This window comes from Ornithorhynchus anatinus, chromosome X5, assembly GCF_004115215.2.
Source record: "Ornithorhynchus anatinus isolate Pmale09 chromosome X5, mOrnAna1.pri.v4, whole genome shotgun sequence".
Taxonomy (NCBI): domain Eukaryota; kingdom Metazoa; phylum Chordata; class Mammalia; order Monotremata; family Ornithorhynchidae; genus Ornithorhynchus; species Ornithorhynchus anatinus.
The window spans coordinates 7,778,957-7,800,018 of record NC_041753.1 but is presented as its reverse complement, the minus strand read 5'-3'; the positions used below and the strand labels follow the sequence as shown (position 1 = coordinate 7,800,018).

Genomic DNA, 21,062 nt, shown 5'->3' with positions numbered 1-21,062 from the left:
GTAAGTGCTTAACGAATACCACAATTAGTACTATTAGAGGGGGAGACAGACATCGATATAAGCAAATATGTATAATATAAATGCTCGGCGCCGAGGGCGGAGGCGGAAGGGACGGACCCCTGTCCCCGGGGAGCTGACGGTCCGGGGAGGACAGAGGAAGAAGAGCGAGGAAGGTGGGAAGCAGGGGTTAAAAGAAGGGGGCAGGGGTCTTCCACAGGGCAACCCTCGGCTTCCTGGGCCTGTACGGGCAGCCCGCCACCGGCCCCCCACCAACACACGCGGAGCAGGCCGTGCCTGGCAACAAGCGCTGGCTTCCCCCAGCCCCCCGCCCCCCCCGCGCCTCCCTCTTGGGGGAGGGGGCGTCGTCAGCTTGCTTTTCCCCAAAATCACATGATTTCCTGGGACGGTGCCCGGTATTGGGGGTCAGGGGCGGGGCGAAGTCCAAGCGTCTATCTGGCCCCGGCCTCGGGCCGTAGGGCAGAGGGGAGCGGACCGACGGACCGTGGGCACCTCCGGCTTTCCTCCCCGGCTCCATGAGGCTCCTCTGGGGGCTGCTGTGGGCCTCGGGCCTCCTGGCCCTGAGCCAGCAGAAGCCAAGGTGATGGGGCCCGGCCCCCGGAAGGGGGGAAGGGCGGGGAGAGTCGGGGGGATGCCACTGGGGAGCAGCAGGGATCTGGGGGGGCCCTGAGGAATAGTCGGGAGGAGGGAGCGGGGGGCCTGGGGAAGCAGCGGGGGTGGAGGAGACGGAGTCTGGGGAACAGGGGGAGGTTGGGGGTGGGGGAGGGCAGGGGGTTGGGTCCTTGGGGGGCAGTAGGCAGGAGGGAGCGGAGGGGCGGGGGCTGGGTCCCTGAGGAGCCATGAGGGGGAGGGAGCACTGGGGGGAGGCCGGGGGGCAGTTGGGAGGGGGGGATGCGTGCGTCTGAGCGGGTGCCGTCGCCCCCCGGCCGGGCAGGCTGCTGCTCCTGGCTCCCAGAGTGGTCCATCTGGGGGCGCCGCTGTCCGTGTCGATGCACCTGGAGGGCCTGGCCCCCGGCCAGCGGGTCTCGGGCACCGTCTTCCTCAGGAACCCCAGCGACGTCCAGATCCCCTGCTCCCCCGAGACCCCCTTCCAAATGGACGCCGACAGCGACTTCCAGCTGCTCCAAGTCCGGGTACGGGCCCGTGCCCCCGGGGCCGGCCTCCCCCCGGGGCCGGCCTTCCCCCGGGCCCGGGGCCGCGCCTCCCCGCCGGCGTCTCTCTCCTGGCCGGTGACCGGTTGCTCCTCTAGGCTGGAAGCTCGGGCTGGCCAGGGAACGTGTCCGTGGCATCGCCCTCTCCCAAGCCAGCGCGCTGCGCGCGCGGCGACCGCTCAGTCCGTACGACCGAGCCACTGCACGTCGGTGTCCCCGTGGGTGTCCCCGTGGGTGTCCCCGTGGGTGTCCCGCGGGCCGTGCCCGCGTCCGAGCGTCCCGCTCCGCCCCCCGCGCAGGTGCCGGTGATGCAGGCGCAGGCCTGCGGGCTGGCGAGGCTCCGCAGGGCCCCGCGGGTGCAGCTGATGGTCAAGTCTCCGTGGCTGCGGGAGAACGGCGGGCTCACCGACACCCAGGGCCTCCACCTGCTCTTCTCCTCCCGCCGGGGCTTCCTCTTCCTGCAGACCGACCAGCCCGTCTACAACCCCGGACAGCGCGGTACCCGAACGGGCACCGGGGGACCGGGCACCGGGGGACCGGGCACCGGGGGACCGGGCACCGGGGCCGGGCAGGGGAGGGGACCGACCACGACGGCGGGTGGTGAGAGGCCGGGGCCCGGCCCGGGAGAGACACTTCATTCCATCCTATTTATTGAGCGCTTACGCTGTGCGGAGCACTGGACTGAGCGCTCGGGAGAGGACAACGGGAAACCAAGGAGCTGACCGTTCGGACCCGCTGCCTGCCCACCCACCCCCTGTTCATAGGACATTTACTGATGGACCCCCAGACACGCACACACACACTCCTCTTACAAGATAAACCCAACCCCGGTATTTACCCTTACCTTGTGCAGGGCGCTGGTCTGAGGTCTTGGGAGAGTCCGATACAACCGAGTCAGTAGACGCATTCCCTGCCCACGTTCAGTGGTGCTTATTGAGCCCTTACTGTGTACAGAGCACTGTACTAGGCGCTTGGGAGAGTGCAATACAGCAGAAGTAGCAGACACATCCCCTGCCCACAATCATTCATATTTATTGAGTGCTTACCGTGTGCAGAGCACTATCCTAAGCGCTTGGAAGAGCACAGTACGACAGAGTCGGTAGACATGTTCCCTGACCACTGCTTATATATTTCACCGGGACAAATACACTTGCCGCGTATTATATTTGCTATTCTTCTATAGATGACTGCTTTACAGAACGTTTGCTGCTGGCACTTGTCCCCCATTTTTTGAATGAAATTTGTTAAGCGCTTACTATGTGCCCGGGCACTGTACCAAACACTGGAGTAGCTACAAACTGATCGGATTGGACACAGTCCGTGTCCCACATGGGGCTCACAGTCTTAATCCCCATTTTGCCAATGAGGGAACTGACCCCCCCCCCCCCAACTCCTCTCACCAGTTCGCTTCAGGGTCTTTGCCCTGGATCACATGATGCGCCCGGCCCTGGACCCCGTCACGATCATCGTCCAAGTGAGACCCCTCCCCTATCCCCCCCGCCTTCCCCCCCGATCCTCATAGCGGGTGCTCCCCCTCCAGCACCCCCCACCCACTTCCCTGACCCCCAAATCCATTCCCCCTTCCCCACCCCCACCTCGACAGCCTCCCTGTCCAGGCCGGGGGGTCCCGACGGCCCAGAGATGACCCCTGATCCCTCCCCTCCTCCACAGAACGCCCTGGGGCTTCAGGTGCGGCGGAAGGAGATGTTCTCCCAGAAATCCATCCTACAGGATGACCTGATGATCCCCGACATCTCCGAGTGAGTCACCCCGGGGGCCCTCTGAAATCGGGCGTCCCCCTCCTCTTCCCCCCTCCACTCCCTCTCTCACACTCAGGAGTTTGGGACCTTCCCAATCAGTTCCCCGACGTCCCCCTCAGGGGCCCTTCGCTCAATCTATCCATCCATCCATCACTGGATTGATTGAGCGCTTACTGTGTGCGGAGCACTGAACTAAGCGTCTGGGAAAGGACAACCTAGTGGGGTAATCAGTCCATCATTCAATCAGTGGGTTTTTTTGAATGCTTACCGTCTGCAGAGCCCTGCGTTAAGCGCTTGGGAGAGTACACGGTAGCAGAGTGGGTAATTAATCCATCAATGGTATTTATTGAGCAGTTATTGTGTGTAGAGCACTTCACTAAGCACTTGGGACAGGATGATAGAACAGATTCGGTAGGCATGTTTTCTGCCCATGAGGAGCTTCCAGTCTAGACGGAAGGGGGTGGTGGTGGGGGGATCCACATTAAAATAAATCTCAGAGAGGGGAAATGGCAGAGTGTTAAGGCCGTTCCCTGAACCCCCGAGCAGGATAAACTTGTTGCCCGCTCCCACCAGACCGCCCCCCACCCCCCGCGAGCTCCCCAAATTCTGGACCGATCCCTTCCCCAATCCTCCCACCTAGGCCCGGAACTTGGAAAATCTCAGCTCACTTCTCCAAAGCCCCCGGCTCGAACCGCAGTGTGGAGTTTGAGGTGAAGAAATACGGTGAGAGCGGAGGACCGGATGCTGGTGTCCTCGGAGCGAGGAGTGGGGTCCTGGGCCCTCCGGGGGGGCGCGGGGGGGAATGCTGGGGGCCTTGGGGTGGAGGGTGAATGGGATGCCGGGGCTCCTAGGGCAGGGGGTGGGATGCCGGGGTCCCCGGGGCGGGGTCCCGGGGGCGGGATGGGGGGGTGCACGTGAGCACCGTGAGCCCCCGTGAGCCCTCGGCCGTGCTCCCCGACAGTGCTTCCCAACTTTGAGGTGAAGATCACCCCCGAGCAGTCCCACATCCTGGTCACCCCCAATGATATCAGCGACGTGACGTTGGAGATCGAGGCCAAGTAAGCCCGCCCGCCGCCCCCTCCCCTCTCACCCCGGGGCCCGGACGAAGCCCGGCCGCCCCCCCCCCCCGACCCCCGACCCCTCTTCTTCTCCCCGTGCTCTCCCATCCCTAGTCCCGTGTTCCCCTTTCTCCCCGTGTCGCCCCCCCGGCCCGGGCCGGCCCGGCTGACGGCCCCCCGTCCCCGGCAGGTACGTGTACGGGCGGCCGGTGCAGGGCGTGGCCTACGTGCGCTTTGGGATCCTGCCCGAGGGCGGCGAGAAGTCGTTCCTACGCGGCCTGGAGAAGCAGCTCAAGGTGGGGTGGGGGGCGAGGGGCGAGGGGCGAGGGGCGAGGGCGGGACCGGGGAGGCGGGGGCTGTGGTCCGGGGCAGGTCGGGTCGCGGGCGGGGCCTGACCTCGCTGCTCCCCGCGGCTCGCCGGGCACCGCTCAGCTGGAGGAGGGCAAGTGCTCCGTGCCGCTGACGGGGGCCGAGCTGTCCGCCGCTCGGGACAAATTCTCCACCGCCGCCCTCCTCGACTCGCGCCTCTACGTGGCCGTCTCCGTCATCGAGTCTCCCGGTGCGTCACCGCGGGACCCCCCCGCCCCCGGGACCCCCGAGCCCCTCCCCGGTCCCCGCGGCCCCCTCAAGGGGCCTCTCTCGGTCTCTAACCTGCCCCTGTCTCTCTCGGTCTCGGAAGTCTCTCCCCCGCGCCCGTGTCCCCGGGTCTCCCCCCAGTCTCTGAACTCCCGCTTCCGTCTCTGTGGCGGATCTCCCCCCGCCGCCCCTCTCCCCGGGTCTCTCAGTGTCTGATCTCCCCCCGTCTCCGCAGGAGGGGAGCTGGAGGAAGCCGAGTTAACCTCTCTGCGCTTCGTGTCCTCCCCGTTGTCCCTGGACCTCAGCGCCACCAAACGCCACCTCGTGCCCGGGACCGCCTTCCTGCTGCAGGTCGGAGCCCCGGGCCGGACCGGGGCGGACCGGGGGCGCCCGAATGGGAGGCGGGCGCACGGCTCTGTGCCTGGCATTGTGTGCGCGCCGGAAAAGCCCGTGTCTGCGTGGCTCAACCGTGTGCACGTGGGGATCGCGTGTCCGCCTGCAGGGCTGTGCGCGGGGGACCGGGTGGGCCTGTGGGCGCGGTGCGTCTGTGCGCCTGTGACTGTGTGTGCAGGTGGGGACGATGCGTCCGCGTGCGGGGCTGCGTGCGGGGGGCGATGGGGCCGAGGTGTGGGGCGCTGGGCGTCCGGGTGTCCCCCCCGGGCCGCTGCCCGGCGGTGACCGGTGGGCCACGTCCACGCCGCGCAGGCCCTGGTCCGCGATGTGTCCGGCTCCCCGGCCCCCGGCATCCCCGTCCGAGTCTCCGCCCAGTTCACCCCGCGGGGGCCCCCCGCCGCCGCTTCCCAGCTCCTCACCGACGCCAAGGGCAGAGTCGCCATCCCCATCAACACCCCCCGCGACGTCCAGGAGCTGAACCTGGCCGTGAGCGGGGGCTGCCGGGGCACCGGGGGGCGGGGGGCGGGGGACCGTGGACCTTCTAGAGGTTCGGGGTCCCCCGGGCGGCCGTCGAGAGACGTTTTTGTCCGTCGTCCGCAGGTGTCGGCGGGCACCACCCACCCGACCAAGGCCTCCCTCACCGCCCGCACCCCCAACTCCAGGGGCTTGGGCTTCCTGTCCATCGAGAGGCGCGACCTCCGGGACCCCCGCCCCGGGGAGACCCTCAGCCTGGAGCTGCGGACCGTCGGCGCTGACCCCACCGCCTCCCGACACTTCTACTACATGGTGAGGGGGACCGGGAGCGGGACCGGCTGGGGGCGGGGGCGGGCGACGGGCTGGAGGGGGTCGGGGTCCCGGGTGGGGCTCGGGGGACGGGGGGCTGAGGGCAGCAACCGAGGCCGGGAACAACGGGTTCTGTCTGGGGAGGGAGTACCTGGGTCGCCGAGCATGAGCTGGGGAGGACCAGGCCGGCAGCTGGACCCCGGCGGCCTATAGAGATGGGGGGGATTGTGGTGGGGCAGAGAGTGAGTGAGCCCTCCTCCTCCTCCTCTTCCTCCTCTTCCTCCCCCCCTCCCCCCCGCCCAACCAGGTCCTGCACAAGGGCCAGATCGTGTCCGTGAACCACGTGGCCCGGGCCCCCGTGACCTCGGTCTCCATCCTGGTCACGGAGGAGCTGGCCCCCGCCTTCCGCTTCGTCGCCTTCTACACCCAGCAGGGCCTCCCCGTGGCTAACTCCATCCACGTGAACGTGGAGGGAAGCTGTCTGGGCCTGGTAGGGCTCGGGGCACGGGAGCCGGAGCCGAGGAGGGGAGCTGGGAGAACTGGAGACGTGGAGAGGGCGGAGCTGAGCAAGCTGAGGGGGGTGAAGCTGAGGGGAGCGGAGCTGGGGGAGCAGAGCTGGGGGAGCCGAGGGGCACAGCTGAATGGCCGGAGATGAGGGAGCTGACGGGGGCAGAGCCGAAGAAGCTAAGGGGTTGGAGCTGGGAGAGCTGGGGAGCCGAGGGGGTGGAGCTGAGGGAGCTGAAGGGCTGAGGAGGGGGAACTGAGGGGGTGGAGCTGGGAGAGCTGAGGGGGCAGGCCTGGGGCAGCCGAGCCGGGGGAGCTGAGGCGGGGAGAGCTGGGAGAGCTGAGGGGGCAGAGTTGGGGGAGCTGAGGGGGTGTGTCTTGGGGCGGGCCAGCGGAGAGGGCAGGGTCAGGTGTGTGTGTGTGTGTGTGTGTGTGTGTTGTGAGGGGGAGGGTCCCCCCCCCCCCCCCCGCTCACACGGGCGTCCCCCGGCGCAGCTGGAGCTGGGGCTGGAGAGCTCCGGGAACCTGCGGCCCAGCGACAAACTGCGGCTCAAAGTGCGCACGGACGGGAAGGCCACGGTGGCCCTCTCCGCCACCGACACCGCCGTCTTCGCCGTCAGCCGGAAGGCCCAGAGCCGCGCGCGCCTCGACATGGACAAGGTCGGCCCTCCCTCCCCCTTCCTGCCCCCCGCCGCCCTCCCTTTCTCCCCGCCCACTGCCCCCTGCCCCCTCCGTGCCCTCCCGCCGCCCTCCCCTTCTCCCTGTCCACTGCCCCCTCCGTGCCCTCCCGCCGCCCTCCCCGCTCGGTCTCACTCCCTCCCTCCTTCCCTCCCGTCCAGGTCTTCGAAGCCATAAACAGCTACGACCTGGGCTGCGGGCCGGGGGGCGGACATGACACCCAAAACGTCTTCCAGGCGGCCGGACTGGCCTTCAACGGCGGCGACTATAGCCCCCAACTGACCAGTGAGAGCGGCCGGGGGGGGCGTCCCGAAGGGGCCGGGGGCGGAGCTGGGGAGGGGGCAGGGGGAGGAGGGGGCCGGGGGCCGGGGGCCGGGGAGAGAAGGAGGCCTGGCCCAGCCCCGCCCCGCCCCGCCCCGCGGCCCCCTGGCCCGGCCCGGGCCTTTCCCCGCAGGTTTGAAGTGCCCCAAGGAGGAGGAAGAGGAGAAGAGGAGGGCCCGGAGGAGCGCCGAGATGAGGAAGAAGATGCAGGACCTGAGTGAGGCCGGGGGCTGGGGGCGGGGGGCGGGCAGAGGGGAAGCACGAGAGGCCAGAGACGAGCCTCTCCGCCAGGTCACCGGGTCCAGCCCCCTGCCTCTCTCCAGGACCCGCGGCGGGACCCTGGGACGCCGGCGAGCAGCCGGTCCACCCCCAAGTCTAACCACAGTCCCTCTCGCTCTCCGGCCCACCCCTCGCGCGTCCGTCCATCTCCTCGCTGACCCCGCCGCCTCCCCCTTATGCACTCATTCATTCATTCATTCCATCGTATTTATGGAGCGGTCACTGTGAGCGGAGCACTGGGCTAAGCGCTCGGGAGAGTCCAGTCTAACAATACGCCGTCAACAGACCCATTCCCTGCCCGCCACGAGCCGACGGTCGGGAAAGGGGCTCACGGTCCAGGGGCAGGGCTCGACCCTTCCCCCCGCCCCCGCCCTCTCGTCCCCCATAGTGAATCGATACACGACACGGGAGGCCCAGCGTTGCTGCAAGGACGGGATGACCTCGCTGCTCATGAAGCTTAAATGCGAGCAACGGGCCGCCCGCGTCCGCTCGCTCACCTGCCGCCAGCCCTTCCTCGACTGCTGCCACTTCGCCGTCCAGCAGAGCAAGGCCCAGAGCTACCGGAGCAGCCACGGGCTGGCCCGAGGTGCGGGGGGCGGCCCCGGGGGGTGGGGGGCGGCCCCGGGGAAGGGTCTGCACCCACGCCCGCCCTCGCCCTCCCCCAGCCCAGAACGCCTGGGAGCAGGAGGAGGAGCTGGTCAACGAAGACGACATCTATCTCCGGAGCTACTTCCCGGAAAACTGGATGTGGGAACTGCTGGACGTCAACGGGGTGCAACGGTAGGTGGGTGGGTGGGTGGGTGTGCGCGTCTTCGCTTGGAGTAAGGAGAGGGGCAGAGTTCCCGGGTCCTGCTCCTCTCGGGGTCCCAGGCACCCTACGCTCCGACCTGGGGTGGTTGGGGAGGACGCTTTCAGGCCGGACGGTGGGGGAGGGGGGTCCTGACCCACCCCGTCTCTCGCTCCTCCCTCCTGCCGCAGGAAGGAATTTCCAGTCCCCGACTCCATCACCACCTGGGAGATCCAGGCTGTGAGTCTGTCTCCACAGAAAGGTGAGACGATCCCTCCCGCTCGCCGGGTGCCCCCCAGCCCCCTTCCCCTCCCTCGACCGGGCTCCCCTCGCCGCTCCACGGCCACCGGACACAAGGACCCACCCCACAGGCCCGAGTCCGGCGGCCAGAGGCCCAGGCCGGGCCCGTGACCTCGCAAGCCTAGTGGCTCGTTCCCCCGGAGAGACCTTGGGTCCCCGGAGGACGCCGGGGTGGGCTCGGCCACGGCCTCTCCCGCCCCCACCGTCCGGGAGCCCCGGGAGAGGAGACCCCCCCCCCCACCTTCCGCCCCCCGCCCCGGGACTGCTAGAGGGGAGGGGGTTCTCTTTGGGGGGCAAGCCCGAGTCAGCCCCCAGCCCGAACCCCTGAAGGGTCCCCCCCCTTCCCCCTCCATAGGACGCCCTCCCGCCCCTTCCCATCCTCTCTGCCTCTCCGCTGCAGGACCCCCTTCCCCCCCCAGCTCCCGCTGCGGGGGTCTGAGGGTCCTCGCCGCCCCTCCCCCGCAGGGCTGTGCGTGGCGCCCCCCGTCCAGGTGCGGGTGTTCAACGAGTTCCACGTGCACGTCAGCCTGCCCCGCTCCGTGCACCGCTTCGAGCAGCTGGAGCTGCGGCCCGTCCTCTACAACTACCTGGACCGAGACCTGCCCGTGAGCCCCGCGGGACGCCCCCCCCCCCCCCACCACCCCGGGAGTCCCCGGGAGAGCTGCCCGCCGGGGGTGCGGGGGGACGAAGCCCCCAGACCCACCCGCGCCGGGCCCCCCTCCCCAACCGTGCCCTGTGCCCGCCGCAGGTGAGCGTGTCCGTGTCTCCGACGGAGGGTCTGTGCCTGGCGGGGGGCGGGGGCCGCGAGCAGCAACTGACGGTGCCCGCCCACTCGGCCCTGCCCGTGGCCTTCGCCGCGGTGCCCACGGCGGCCGGGAACCTGCAGCTGCGCGTGCTGGCCCGCGGGCCGCAGGAGCTGGGCGTCGGCGACGTGGTCGCCAAGATCCTCCGCGTCACGGTGAGCCCGCAGACCGGCCCCCTCGACCCCCCCTCCCCCCCAGCCCAGACCCGGGACCCCTCGCCCCTGACCCCCGGGGACTCCGCCCCGGACCCTCCCCCAGCCCTCTCCCCCCGCCCACAACTCCGCCCTGTCTTGGGGACAGAGGGAAGGAGCCGTCCACACCGAGGAACTGACCTACGAGCTCAACCCCAGGGGTGAGTGCCCCCTTGGGCCCTAACCTTCCCTCTCCCCCGCCCCCACCGCTCTCTCTCTCGAGCCCCCTCTTCCCTCCCCACCCCCAAAGCTCTGCCCCACATCCCCTCTTTGCTCCCTGGATCCCCGGTCCCCCCGCGGCTCCCACATTCCTCACCCCTGGCCCCCTATTTCTCCTTATTGACCCCCATCCCTCCTACCCCCGGCCCCTGTGCCCCTCGACCCGCAGCCCACAGGCCGCCCCCCTCCCTTCCACCCCCGGAACACCGGCCCCCGCCCCCCTCCATCCCCGGCCCCCACGTCCCCCAACCTTGCCCCCCTGTTTCCCTGGGCACCCGCCGTGCCGTCCAACCCCGGCCCACCGGCCCCAGGCCCCGGGGCCCTGTTCCTCATCAGCTCTGGCGAATTCGCTTGGGCAGCCACCTAACCTGAGCTAAAGTCAGTCGAGGTGTTAACCTCAAACCACCCTCACACCGAGAACTACTTGCCAGCCGGCTGACTTTGCCCTTGGACCTCACTCTCTGCCTCAGTTTCCTCATCTGTAAAATGGGAATTCAGCCTCTCCTTAGGCTGTGAGCCCCATGTGGGACATGCGCTGGGCCCGACTTGTACCTACCTTGCAGATATTTTGTATCTTGTCTCTACCCCAGCGCCTAGTACACTGCCTGGCACATAGTAACTACTTAACAGATAACATTAAAAAAACCCCCACAAGATCTGGGCAGCAGAGCCAAGTATGGACTGGAGAGGGAAGAGACAGAAGCCAGGTGGTCAGCGAGGAGGCTGATGCAGTAGATAAGGCAGGGTTGGATAAGTCAGTCAGTCAATCGTATTTATTGAGTGCTCACTGTGTGCAGAGCACTGTATTAGACGCTAGGGAGAGGACAGTATTACAGACGTATTCCCTGCCCACAGTGACCTCACAGTCTAGAGGATAAGTGCTTGGATCCGTGTGGTAGCGATTTGGATCGATCGACCGGTCGATCATTGGTATTTATCGACCACACGTGCGGAGCACTGTACTGAGCACTCGGGAGAGTCCGATACAACAGAATCAGGAGGAATCAGCGGGTATGCTCCCTGCCCGTAAGGAGTTTACTGTCTAAGGAGGGAGAAGAAAAGGCAGGAAGGACCTCAGAAATTCTTGTCGTGAGACGTGGGCTTGCTCAAGGGGGTCTTTGCCCATCAGACAACTTCAACTCAGGCTATTGGCTGGCTCCCACCGGTGCCCCCCGCCCCCACCCCAGCTCCCCGGCCGCCTCGCTCGGACCACATCCTGGGCCAACAGGGAGGCTGGGAGCGGGCAGGGACCCAGAGCCGTGGGGGAGGCCGGGATCCCGCTCTCCTACCTGCAGCCTTGCCCTCTGACCGTTGACCCCCCCCCCCCCCCGCGCCCCTCCCCCAGCCTCCCGGGGCCGCACCCTGGAAATCCCCGGAGACGTCCCCCCCAACGTCATCCCCGACGGGGACTTCAGCTCCAACGTCCGAGTCACAGGTGGGCCCTGACCTCGGACCCCTGCCCCTGACGTGACCACCCCCTCCCGCTCACCTCGACCTCCTCCAAGGCCTTATGCCCTCACCCCCCTCTTCCCCCCGGCCCATCCCCGAGCTCAGACCCTCCCCTGCTTTCCCCGTCAGCCCTGCCCGCCCACGTCTCGTCCGGCCACGTCCCACGATGTCCCGCCCCCTCCTGTCCCCTGGGCTGACCCTACCCCTCTCTGACACTGACACTGACCCTTCCCCTCCCCTTCCCCTCCCCGGCGCTGACCCCTCCCTCGTCCCGCAGCCACGGCCCCGCTGGAGACGTTCGGCGAGGGCGGGGCGCTGTCCCCCGGGGGTCTGGGGTCTCTGATGCAGGTGCCGCAGGGCTGCGGGGAGCAGACCATGATCCTGCTGTCCCCCACGCTGGCCGCCGCCCGCTACCTGGACCGCACCGAGCAGTGGGGGGCCCTGACCCCCGAGGCCAAGGACCGCGCCGTGGACCTCATCCGGCAAGGTGCGGGGGCCGGGCCGGGGGGGGTGAGACTTGGGGAGGGCCCCTCCGGCCCGGCCCGCCCCCTCGCCCACCTTCCGCCCATCGTCCCCAGGCTACGAGCGGATCCTGCAGTTCCGGAAATCCAACGGTTCCTACGGGGCCTGGCTCCACCGCGACAGCAGCACCTGGTCAGGAGCCGCCGGGCCCGGGGGCTGAGGGGCGGGGGCCTGATCCTGGGGGCGGGCCCGGGGGTTGAGGGGTGGGGGGCCCGGCTCCGCAGGATCAGCAGCACGTGGCCAGGGGCCGCCGGGCCCCGGGTGGGACGGGGCTTGGAGCGGCCAGGCAGGATGGACGGGGGACGCTCTGTCCCGGGCTTCCTCCCCCGGCTCCCCCGGCTCCCCCCTCCGCCCCGGGCATCCTTTCCGGGCTCCCCGTCCGAGACTCCCCGCTCTGTCCCGGGCTTCCCCTCCAGGCTGTCGGCCTTCGTGCTGAAGGTGCTGAGCGAGGCCCGGGAGCAGGTGGGCGGCTCGGCCCGGGGCCTGCAGGAGACGGCGCAGTGGCTGCTGAGCCAGCAGCAGGCGGACGGCTCCTTCCAGGACCCCTGCCCCGTCATCCACCGGGAGATGCAGGTGCGGGGCGGGGAGGACCGGGAGAGAGAGATGCGGGGGGTGGGGTGGGGGGGTGGGGGGGTGTGTGTGTGCGCGCGCGCGCGTGCGTGCGGGGAACAGGGCAGGGGTGTTGGATGCGGGGTAGGACCCAACAGCGGCACGGCAGCCCTGGCTGGGCACTGACCCCAACCCCCCCACCCCTTCCCGCAGGGCGGCCAGACGGGCCCGGACCACAGCACGGCCCTCACGGCCTTCGTGACGGTGGCCCTCCACTACTCGCTCACGGCCTTTCAGCCCAGGGAGCCCGATGACCAGGATGAAAAGCAGAAGCAGGAACTGCTGCGGAGAGTGGTAGGGGGCTGCCAGGACCACCCCGCCCCTCCGCTGCCAGCCCTCCACCCCTAGCTTTCCCCATCCCTCCTCCGCCAAACCCCCACCCCCAGCTCTCCCGCCCCTCCTCCGCCACGGCCCCCCACCAGCCCCCCCAGTTCTCCCGCCCGGCTACTTCCCTCTGAATGCTCCACCACGGGTGCCACGGGCTCTCCCCGGCCCACCCGGCCCCCGGATCCGCTCCCCTTCGTGACCCCCAACCCTCTCCTCCTCCTCCCCTGCCCGCCCCAGAAAGCCGCGATCGTGCTGGCGGACTCCTACCTCTCTGACCAAGTGACCCTGGGGCTGCTGGACTCCTACGCCACGGCCATCTCCGCCTACACCCTGTCCCTGACCCAGGCCCCTGAGAGCGACCAAACCAGGGCCCACCTCAGCCTGATGGCCATGGCCCAGAAGCAGGAGGGTGAGTGGCCCCCGTGGTCCCCACGGCCCCCGGGACCCCCGGCCTAGTGGCGGTGGGGCTGGGACCAGGCGAGGCCCGCAAGCCCCCCGTCTTCCTTCTCCCCGGCCCCGGTAGAGGGACTGAGAGCCTTGTTTCTCTGAGGGGGAATTCAAGGGAACGGGGTGAGCTCGAGGGATGAAATCAGGAGAGCGGAAGCCCGCGGAGGGAGACGCTTCCAAGAGCGCCAGGGAGAACCCCGCGCCCTTCTCCGGCGCCCAACTCCGGGCCGTGGGGGGAGGGGGTGGTCCGATCCGACCCGGACCCTCACGCCGCCGGCCTGGAGCCCAGACGGGGAGAGGGGAAGCGGCGAGGGGAAGGGCCGAAGCCTCTTCGGAGCCAAAGGACGTCCCTTCCCGCCCCGAGCCCGGAGAGCCGGAGGGTCGGGTGGTGGGGAGATGGCCTCCCGCTGACCCCGCCGCCCGCCCCCCGGGTCTCCTCTCTGCGGGCCGGCCCCGGCCCCCCGCAGACCGCCTGTTCTGGAGCCAAGGCCTCGGCTCCAAGGACGAGCTCCTGGGCCCGGAGGCCGCCCTGGCCCCCGCCTTTGCCGTGGAGACCACGGGCTACGGGCTACTGCACCTCCTGCTGCGCGAAGGCACCGAGGTAGAGGCCGGGCAGGCCGCCCGCTGGCTCACCAAGCACGGGAGCTTCGGGGGCCATTTCCGGAGCACCCAGGTACCGGGTCGGGGGCGCCCGGGCTCCGGGAGGGGTCGTCGAGGGGGCTGAGCCCCGCTGACCCCCGCGGCCCGCCCCCAGGACACGGTGGTGGCCCTGAACGCCCTGGCCGAGTACTGGATCCGCTCCCACAGCCCCCAGGAGACCCGACTCAACGTGACGCTCAGCTCCCTAGGCCGCCAGGGCTTGAAGAAACACGTGCTCCACCTGAGCAGCGCTCACAGCCCCGGCAGGGAGGAGGAGCTGCAGGTCAGGAGGGACCCCCGCCCCCCCGCCTCCCCTCGGCCAGCCGGGAGCCCCCATCGGCGGAAACTTTCGCCCGGTCTCTGCGTCACCTCTCCTTTATTTTTCCTCTCTCCCTTCTCCCCCCGGCTCAGTTCTCTCTGGGCAACGCCATCCGCGTCGAGGTGGGAGGCAACGGCCAAGGGATGTTAAAGGTGACCGCTGGGAGGGGAGGGGCCGGGGGAGCGCCCATGCCGGGGGTGGGGGGAGCGGGGAGGGGGGCTGAGGGCGTGGGGCACCCGGGGTCGCCCGAGGGAGGAGGGGGGCGGGAGGCTCACCGCCCCCCCGCCCCCAGATCCTGCGCCAGTTCCACGTCCTGGAGGAGAAGAACAGCACCTGCCTCGATCTCAAGATGGAGGTGACAGTCACCGGCTACGTCCAGTACTCGCGTGAGTCCCGGGAGCCCGGGCCGGGGGGCGGGATGGGGGCGGCGGGGGTAGAGGAGCCAGGGGTGGGGGTCGGACCGGCCGGGGGTGGGGAGGGGGGCAGGAGGGGAGGCCGGGGGTACCCAGGGCTGCCGTTCCCGCCCCCGCTGCAGAGGGCGCGGACGACGACTACGCCTACTACGAGGGGGAGGGGGAGGAGGCGAAAGCAGCGCCGGGCGACGACCCGTCGGTGTCGGGGCCGGGGCTGGGGCCGGAGCCGCCGGTGACCCCCCTGGGGCTGTTCGAGGCTCGGCGGAGGCGGCGGCGGAGGGAGGCTCCGGGCCTGGGCGGCGGGGACGGCCACGACGACCCCCAGGTCCTGTACAACGTGTGCATCTGGTGAGGGCCGGGGAGGGGAGAAAGGGGGGAGGGGAGGGGTCCGACGCGACCGGAGCCGGGCCCCGGGAGACTCACTCCCTCACTCGCCACTCAGTGGTATTTACTGGGCGCTTCCCGTGTGCAGAGCACTGGACCGAGCTCTTGAGAGAGGACGGTAGATCGATAAAACGGACACGTTCCCTGCCCACGACGAGCTGCCGGTCTAAGGGGGAGACGGACGTGACGAGAAATAAAGAAATGACGGAGGGGGCATAAGTGCTGCGGGGGGGGGGGGGGGGCTGGGGAGGAGGGAGCCAGTCCGGGCGACACGGAAGGGAGTGGGAGAAGAGGGAAGGAGGGTCTAGTCGGGGAAGGCCTCTTGGAGGAGATGGGCCTTCGATGAGGCTTTGAAGCAGGGGAGATGGATGGTCCGTCGGCTAAGAGGAGGGAGGGCGTTCCAGGCCAGGGGCGGGCCAGGGGCAGGCCAGGGGTGAGGGGGCAGGGGCCGAGGGGCGGGGTTGCGGGCCGGGGTCGGGGTGACCGTCCCCCTTCCTCCCCCTCCGTCTCCCCCCCGCCGCCCCTTAGGCGGGTGGGCAGGGAGCAGCTGTCGGGAATGGCCATCGCCGACATCACCCTGCTCAGCGGCTTCCACGCCCAGGAATCCGACTTGGAAAAGGTGCCCGCCCCGTCCCCCCCCCCCCCCCCCGTTCCGCCCCATCTCCCTCAACCCTCCCCCGGCCCGGGCCCGAGCGGGGGAGCCCCCTCCCCGGGCCCCCCGGCCGGCGGGGCCGCGCTGACCCTGCGCCCCTCCGGCAGCTCAAGGGCCTCTCTGACCGCTACGTGAGCGAGTACGAGACGCACGGACCCCACGTCCTGCTCTACTTCGATCAGGTGAGCGCGGAGGGGCCGGGGGCGGCGGGGGGAGAAGCAGGGACGGGACTGAGCGCGGCGGCTGTGGGCGATGAGGTCGGATTCTCCCGGTCACGCCCCGGCCGTGCCCCCGGTCTTGCCCCCGGCCCGGCAGGTGTCCGGGACCAAGGAGTGCGTGGCTTTCCGCGCGGTTCAGGAGGTGCCCGTGGGGCTGGTGCAACCGGCCAGCGCCGTCCTCTACGACTACTACGAGCCCGGTGAGCGGGGACCCGCCCCCGGGGCTACAGCCCCCCCCCCCAGCCCCCCGAGTCAACCCCGCCAAATGCCCCCCTCCAGATCACCCCCCGCCCCCGGGTTCCCTGAGAGAGCTGGGGGCCCCGGAGGAGGGGAGCGGGTGGGGACGGGAAACCCACAAGGGTGACGCAGGGGAGATGGGCGGGGGGGCAGGGGCCCCCCGGGCCTGGGCTGCCCCCAGGAGCCCCCTCCCGTCCCCGCCCTCGGGCCGGGGGGCCCCTCGGCCCCGGGGCCCCTGTGACGGCCGCGTCCATCCCTCCGTCCCCCAGCCCGCAAATGTTCCGTCTTCTACTCGGCTCCGTCCCAGAGCAAGCTGCTGTCCGCCCTGTGTGCCGGCAGCGTGTGCCAGTGCGCCGAGGGTGAGCTGCGGCCCGGGGCCTCCCCCCTCCCCCCCACCCCTTGCCCCCACGCGCTGGTGGGCACTGGGACGCCTACCCGCCCCCTCTTTCCCCGTTGGGGCCGGGGACACCCAGAGATGCTCCCCGTGCACCGGAGAGGGAGGGGGACGCTCGAGGAGACCCAAGGGGAGACTCTCAGAGTGGGTGCCCCCCGCCTCCCCCAGGGAAGTGTCCTCGGGCCCGCCGGCCCCTGCAGCGGGAGGAGGATGACGAGGACGGCTACCGGATGCGATTCGCCTGTTACAGCCCGCGCGTGCAATACGGTGAGAGGACCGCCCCCGCCCCCGCCCCCCCCCCCCCCCCCCGCCGCCAACGGCTCAGGTCCTCCGCCCGACACTCTGACTGCTCCCGCCCGCCCAGATGTAATAGCGGGAGGGAGAGACCGCTCCCCTGCCCTCAATCCCCCCACTCCCCGGTCCCCTGGGTCCCCTGCGTCCCCTGGGCCCCCGGCCCCTGCGCTGACTTCGGCCTCTCAGGGTTCCTGGTCCAAGTCCTCCGAGCGGAGAGCAAAGCCGCCTTCCGCCTCTACGAGGCCAAGATCACCCAAGTCCTGCATTACAGTAAGGCTGCGGAGGGCGGGGGGGATGGGACGCGGGCGGAGGATGGGGGGCACTGAGGGGTGTGGGAAGGGGGCCGGGTCCCAGCCAGCGAGAAAAGAGGGGGTAGCTGACGGATCTTCTCCCACCGTCCCCCCCCCCCCCCCCCAGCCGAGGACCACCAAGCGGCGGCGAACGAGACCCGCTCCTTCCTGGTGCGGTCATCCTGCCGCCTGCAGCTGGAACCCGGCAAGGGCTACCTCATCATGGGGCCCGACGGCCTCACCAAGGACCGGCACCACAAGTGAGTGCCCGCCCCCTTCCCCCCCCCCCCGCGCACATCCTCCCCCCGACTCCCCCGGCCTTCGCTGACCCGGTCCCCCCGACTGTGCCTCAGCCCCCAGTACCTGCTGGACTCCGAGACCTGGATCGAAGAGCTCCCTTCCCCCGGCCTCTGCCGGGCCACCCGGCACCGCCAGTCCTGCGCCCGCCTCCACGACTTCCTTGAGGAATACGGCTCCCAGGGCTGTCAGGTCTAGCGCCCGGGGCCCGCCCCCTGACCGCTTCCCGCCTCCTGACCGCTTCTCTGCCCACCGTGCGTCCTGTGCCCGCCTCTACACCTTCCTCTGAGCCTCCCGACCTCTCTACGACCCCCTAAACCCATCCCTCACCCACACTCTCCCCTTGCCCAACGGATGTTGCTAAGACACAAACTGGACTCTCACCGGCTCCTTGTGGTCTCTCGTCGGCCCTCCCCCCGCCCCCGACTGCCGATGGCCACTGCACGGCCCCTCTCACCCCCTCAGTTGGGCTGCCCTTCCGAGACCCTGCCTCTACCCAGTCCCACTCTCTGAAGACCAGAGATGGGAGACAACCCCCAAGAGGTCATCTGGTCCATCCCCCCTGCCTCCAGGAAGTCGAATATCCAAACCGGAATTTGTCAGCCGGAGGGTCCACGGATTACCTGGAATATTTTGAACACGGCAGAGGCGGAGGAAGGGAACTAGGGGGATTTTCGGGGGTGAGAGACGGGGGTAGTGGGAACCGGGTGGAGGTGAGGGGCGGGAGCCCGCTCTAACCCGTAGCCTGGCGGCCTCCCTCCCCTGCTCTGAGGAAAGTGAATTGCCTTGATTCTTTAAACACTTATGTGCCAGGCACTGTACTAAGAGAAGCAGCATGGCTCAGTGGAATGAGCCCGGGCTTGGGAGTCAGAGGTCACGAGTTTGAATCCCGGCTCTGCCGCTTGTCAGCTGTGTGACTGTGGGCAAGTCACTTCACTTCTCTGGGCCTCAGTTCCCTCATCTGCAAAATGGGGATTAAGACTGTGAGCCTCACGTGGGACAACCTGATTACCCTGTAACTACCCCAGCGCTTAGAACGGTGCTCTGCACGCTTAACAAATACCAACATCATTATGAGAGAAGCAGCGTGGCTCAGTGGAACGAGCCCGGGCTTGGGAGCCAGAGGTCGTGGGTTGTAATTCCGGCTCCGCCGCTTGTCAGATGTGTGACTTTGGGCAAGTCACTTCACTTCTCAGGGCCTCGGTTCCCTCATCTGTAAAATGGGGATTAAGACTGTGAGCCTCACGTGGGACAACCTGATCACCTTGTATCCCCCAGCGCTTAGAACGGTGCTTTGCAGGCAGTAAGCGCTTAACAAATACCATTATTATTATTACTAACGCCCCTCTCAGGGTCACACCTGGAGAGTTTCCAGTACTCTACCAGTCTCGACTACGGGAGGGAGAGTCAAGCGGAGGCATAACCACTCCATTCCTAGCTTGGGCAGTGGCTAGCTAGTGGCAGGCCATCTGCTACAAGTCAAAACTCACCTCTGCCGGGCAGCAGCGGCACGGGAGAGACTTGAGGGCGGAGACTCAGGTTTACTGCGCAGAAGGAGGTAGTGGTAAACCACTTCCGGATTTTTCCCGGGAAAACTTACGGATACGCTACCAGAACGATTGCAGGCGGAGGCAGGGGTTTTCTGGGAGAGATGTGCCCGTAGCGTCGCTGTGGGTCGGACACGACTCGACAGCCTGAGACAAGACTGTACTAAGCGCTGGGGTAGATACGAGCTAATAGGGTTGGACATAGTCCTCGTCCCGCGTGGGGCTCACAGTCTTAATCCCCATTTGACAGATGAGAAGTGAAGTGACTTGCCCAGGGTCAGACAGCCGTCAAGTGGCAGAGCCGGGATTAGGGCCCAGGTCCTTCTGACTCCCAGGAGGCCTGGGCTCTATCCAGTAGGCCGCGCCGCTCGTGTTGAAGATGAAACCCCTTTGGGCCAAACCAGCTGCCACCTTGGCCCTTCCGAGGCGGGGAGTTGGGGTGTGGGGCTGCCGTTTGAGTGCAGGGGGAGCTGGGGGTGGGAGGCAGGGGACAAGGGTGGGGGGCTGGGACAGAGGGCAGGCTTGGGGGACCGGGGTGAGGGGTGGGGGGGGCCGAGGGGCAGCTGACTCTGGGGGAGACCTGGAGACCGCTGAGGCGCGAAAGGCTGAGACGTCGGTGCCTCGGCTTCCGGGACCGGCCGTCGTCTTTGCTTCTGGGTCCGCGAGGTGGAGAAGCCCCCCGCGACTATGGCTGCCCTGGCCCCAATCATAGCCTGTTTCCTCCCACTCAGAGAAGGGCAGCGGGAGGAGAAGCCCCTCTCCTCACCCCAGGTACCTGCCCAGGTGAGCACTCACAGTCTGAAGTAGTCAGGCCCGACGGACCCCCGTCCACACGAAGGAAAGTAGCAATAGTATTTAGTCGTATTTACCGAGCGCTTACTGTGTGCAGAATGCTGTACTAGGCATTTGGGAGAGGATGATAGAACAGTAGAACAGACTCGTTCCCTGCCCACAGTGACCTTACATTCTAGAGGGAGCGTACAGTCTAGAGGGTGAGCACTTCATAAATACTATGATTACTTTCCAGTGGTAAAAGCTCTATAGTAAGCACTGAGACACTCCATCGATCTACCGGTTGAGCTCTCACCGTGGGCCGAGCACTGTGCTAAGCACTTGAGAGGACAGTGTAACGGAGTCGGCAGACACACTTCCTGCCCTCATCGAGCTTACAATCTGGAGGGGGAGGCAGACATTAATAAAGATAGATGACGGATATGGACGTGAGTGCTGTAGGACCGAGGAGGGGTGAATAAAGGACGAGAAACCAAGTGAAGGCCGAGCTGGGGAAGGCCCCTGGGCTTGGAAGGTGGGGAGATGGAGAATGGGTCGAATAGGAAGCGGTAGGGCGTTCCAGCCCGGGGGTAGGATGCGGGCGAGATAGAAGAGATCGAGATGCGGTGAGTAGGTTGGCGTTAGAGGAACGGAGTGTGCAGGCTGGATTGTAGGAGAGCATGCGGTGAGTGATCGATAAATACAATTGAGAGCGGTGAGGTGAGGTAGGAGGGGGCAGGGTGCTCGAGTGCTCGGAGCCCGCGGAAAGAAGTTTCTGTTTGATTTGGAGGTTCTTGAGGAGTGGAGAGACACAGACTGAACGTCACTGTAGAAAAATGATCCGGGCAGCCGAGTGAAGTATGGACTGGAGTGGGGAGAGACAAGAGGCAGAGAGGTCAGCGAGGAGGCTGATACAGTAATCAAGGCGGGTAAGGAGAAGTGCTTGGATTAACATGGTGATAGTTTGGATAGAGAGGAAAGGGAGGATTCTATCAATCAATCTGGCTTACTTATTGAGTGCTTACTGTGTGCAGGGCACTGTACTAAGTGCTTGGGAGAGGACAAAGTAACAATAGAATAGACACATTCCCTGCCCACCATAAGCTATGACCACCCCCACCCCCCGGGCCTCTCTTCCAACTTTTAAACCATCTTGATCCCTTTGTCACCTACCTTCTGTCTTTCTCCACGCGTACGTTGATCCTCGGAGACTTCAATATCCACAGAGAAGTTCTTGATGACCCTTCCTCTGCCCGCTTTCTATCACTCCTCAGCTCCACTGACCTCCTGCTCCAACCCACCTCGCCCACTCACCAACTTGGACCCACACTCAATCTCGCCATTTCTAGCCACTGCCCAATCTCACCCTCACCAACACTGAGATCCCCCTCTCTGACCACAACCTCCTCACCTGCCTTCTCTCCCACACACC

General features: G+C 67.6%; 1 protein-coding gene and 1 non-coding gene across 2 annotated transcripts; both read left to right on the top strand.

The window, feature by feature from the left end:
- Positions 1-470: 470 nt before the first annotated feature.
- C4A (complement C4A (Rodgers blood group)) lies at positions 471-17,695 on the top strand. The gene is made up of 41 exons (XM_029055295.2): positions 471-598; positions 953-1,151; positions 1,469-1,667; positions 2,573-2,643; positions 2,841-2,929; positions 3,570-3,652; positions 3,891-3,987; positions 4,178-4,283; positions 4,420-4,546; positions 4,799-4,914; positions 5,269-5,442; positions 5,557-5,742; positions 6,047-6,229; positions 6,739-6,903; positions 7,083-7,206; positions 7,376-7,459; positions 7,910-8,107; positions 8,187-8,301; positions 8,500-8,570; positions 9,074-9,213; positions 9,357-9,566; positions 9,712-9,763; positions 11,167-11,256; positions 11,548-11,757; positions 11,849-11,924; positions 12,209-12,365; positions 12,555-12,695; positions 12,966-13,137; positions 13,643-13,848; positions 13,930-14,097; positions 14,226-14,285; positions 14,426-14,519; positions 14,669-14,894; positions 15,459-15,549; positions 15,690-15,764; positions 15,898-16,000; positions 16,307-16,396; positions 16,600-16,698; positions 16,912-16,995; positions 17,143-17,275; positions 17,369-17,695. Exons 1-41 carry the CDS (start codon positions 534-536, stop codon positions 17,508-17,510), a joined length of 5,271 nt encoding a protein of 1,756 aa, XP_028911128.1. The 5' UTR covers positions 471-533; the 3' UTR covers positions 17,511-17,695.
- A 959-nt stretch (positions 17,696-18,654) lies between these two features.
- On the top strand, positions 18,655-18,792 carry LOC114808606. The gene has a single exon (XR_003756452.1). It is a non-coding gene; the product is annotated as a small nucleolar RNA SNORA7 (small nucleolar RNA).
- The last annotated feature ends 2,270 nt before the right edge of the window (positions 18,793-21,062 follow it).

Bases quoted from the DNA above. Each gene is read 5' to 3' on its own strand.
- C4A (XM_029055295.2), top strand. From the start codon at position 534: ATGAGGCTCCTCTGGGGGCTGCTGTGGGCCTCGGGCCTCCTGGCCCTG. The intron at 8,108-8,186 runs GTGCGGGGGGCG...GCCCTCCCCCAG, and splicing joins CAGCCACGGGCTGGCCCGAG to CCCAGAACGCCTGGGAGCAG. The intron at 11,257-11,547 runs GTGGGCCCTGAC...CTCGTCCCGCAG, and splicing joins CTCCAACGTCCGAGTCACAG to CCACGGCCCCGCTGGAGACG.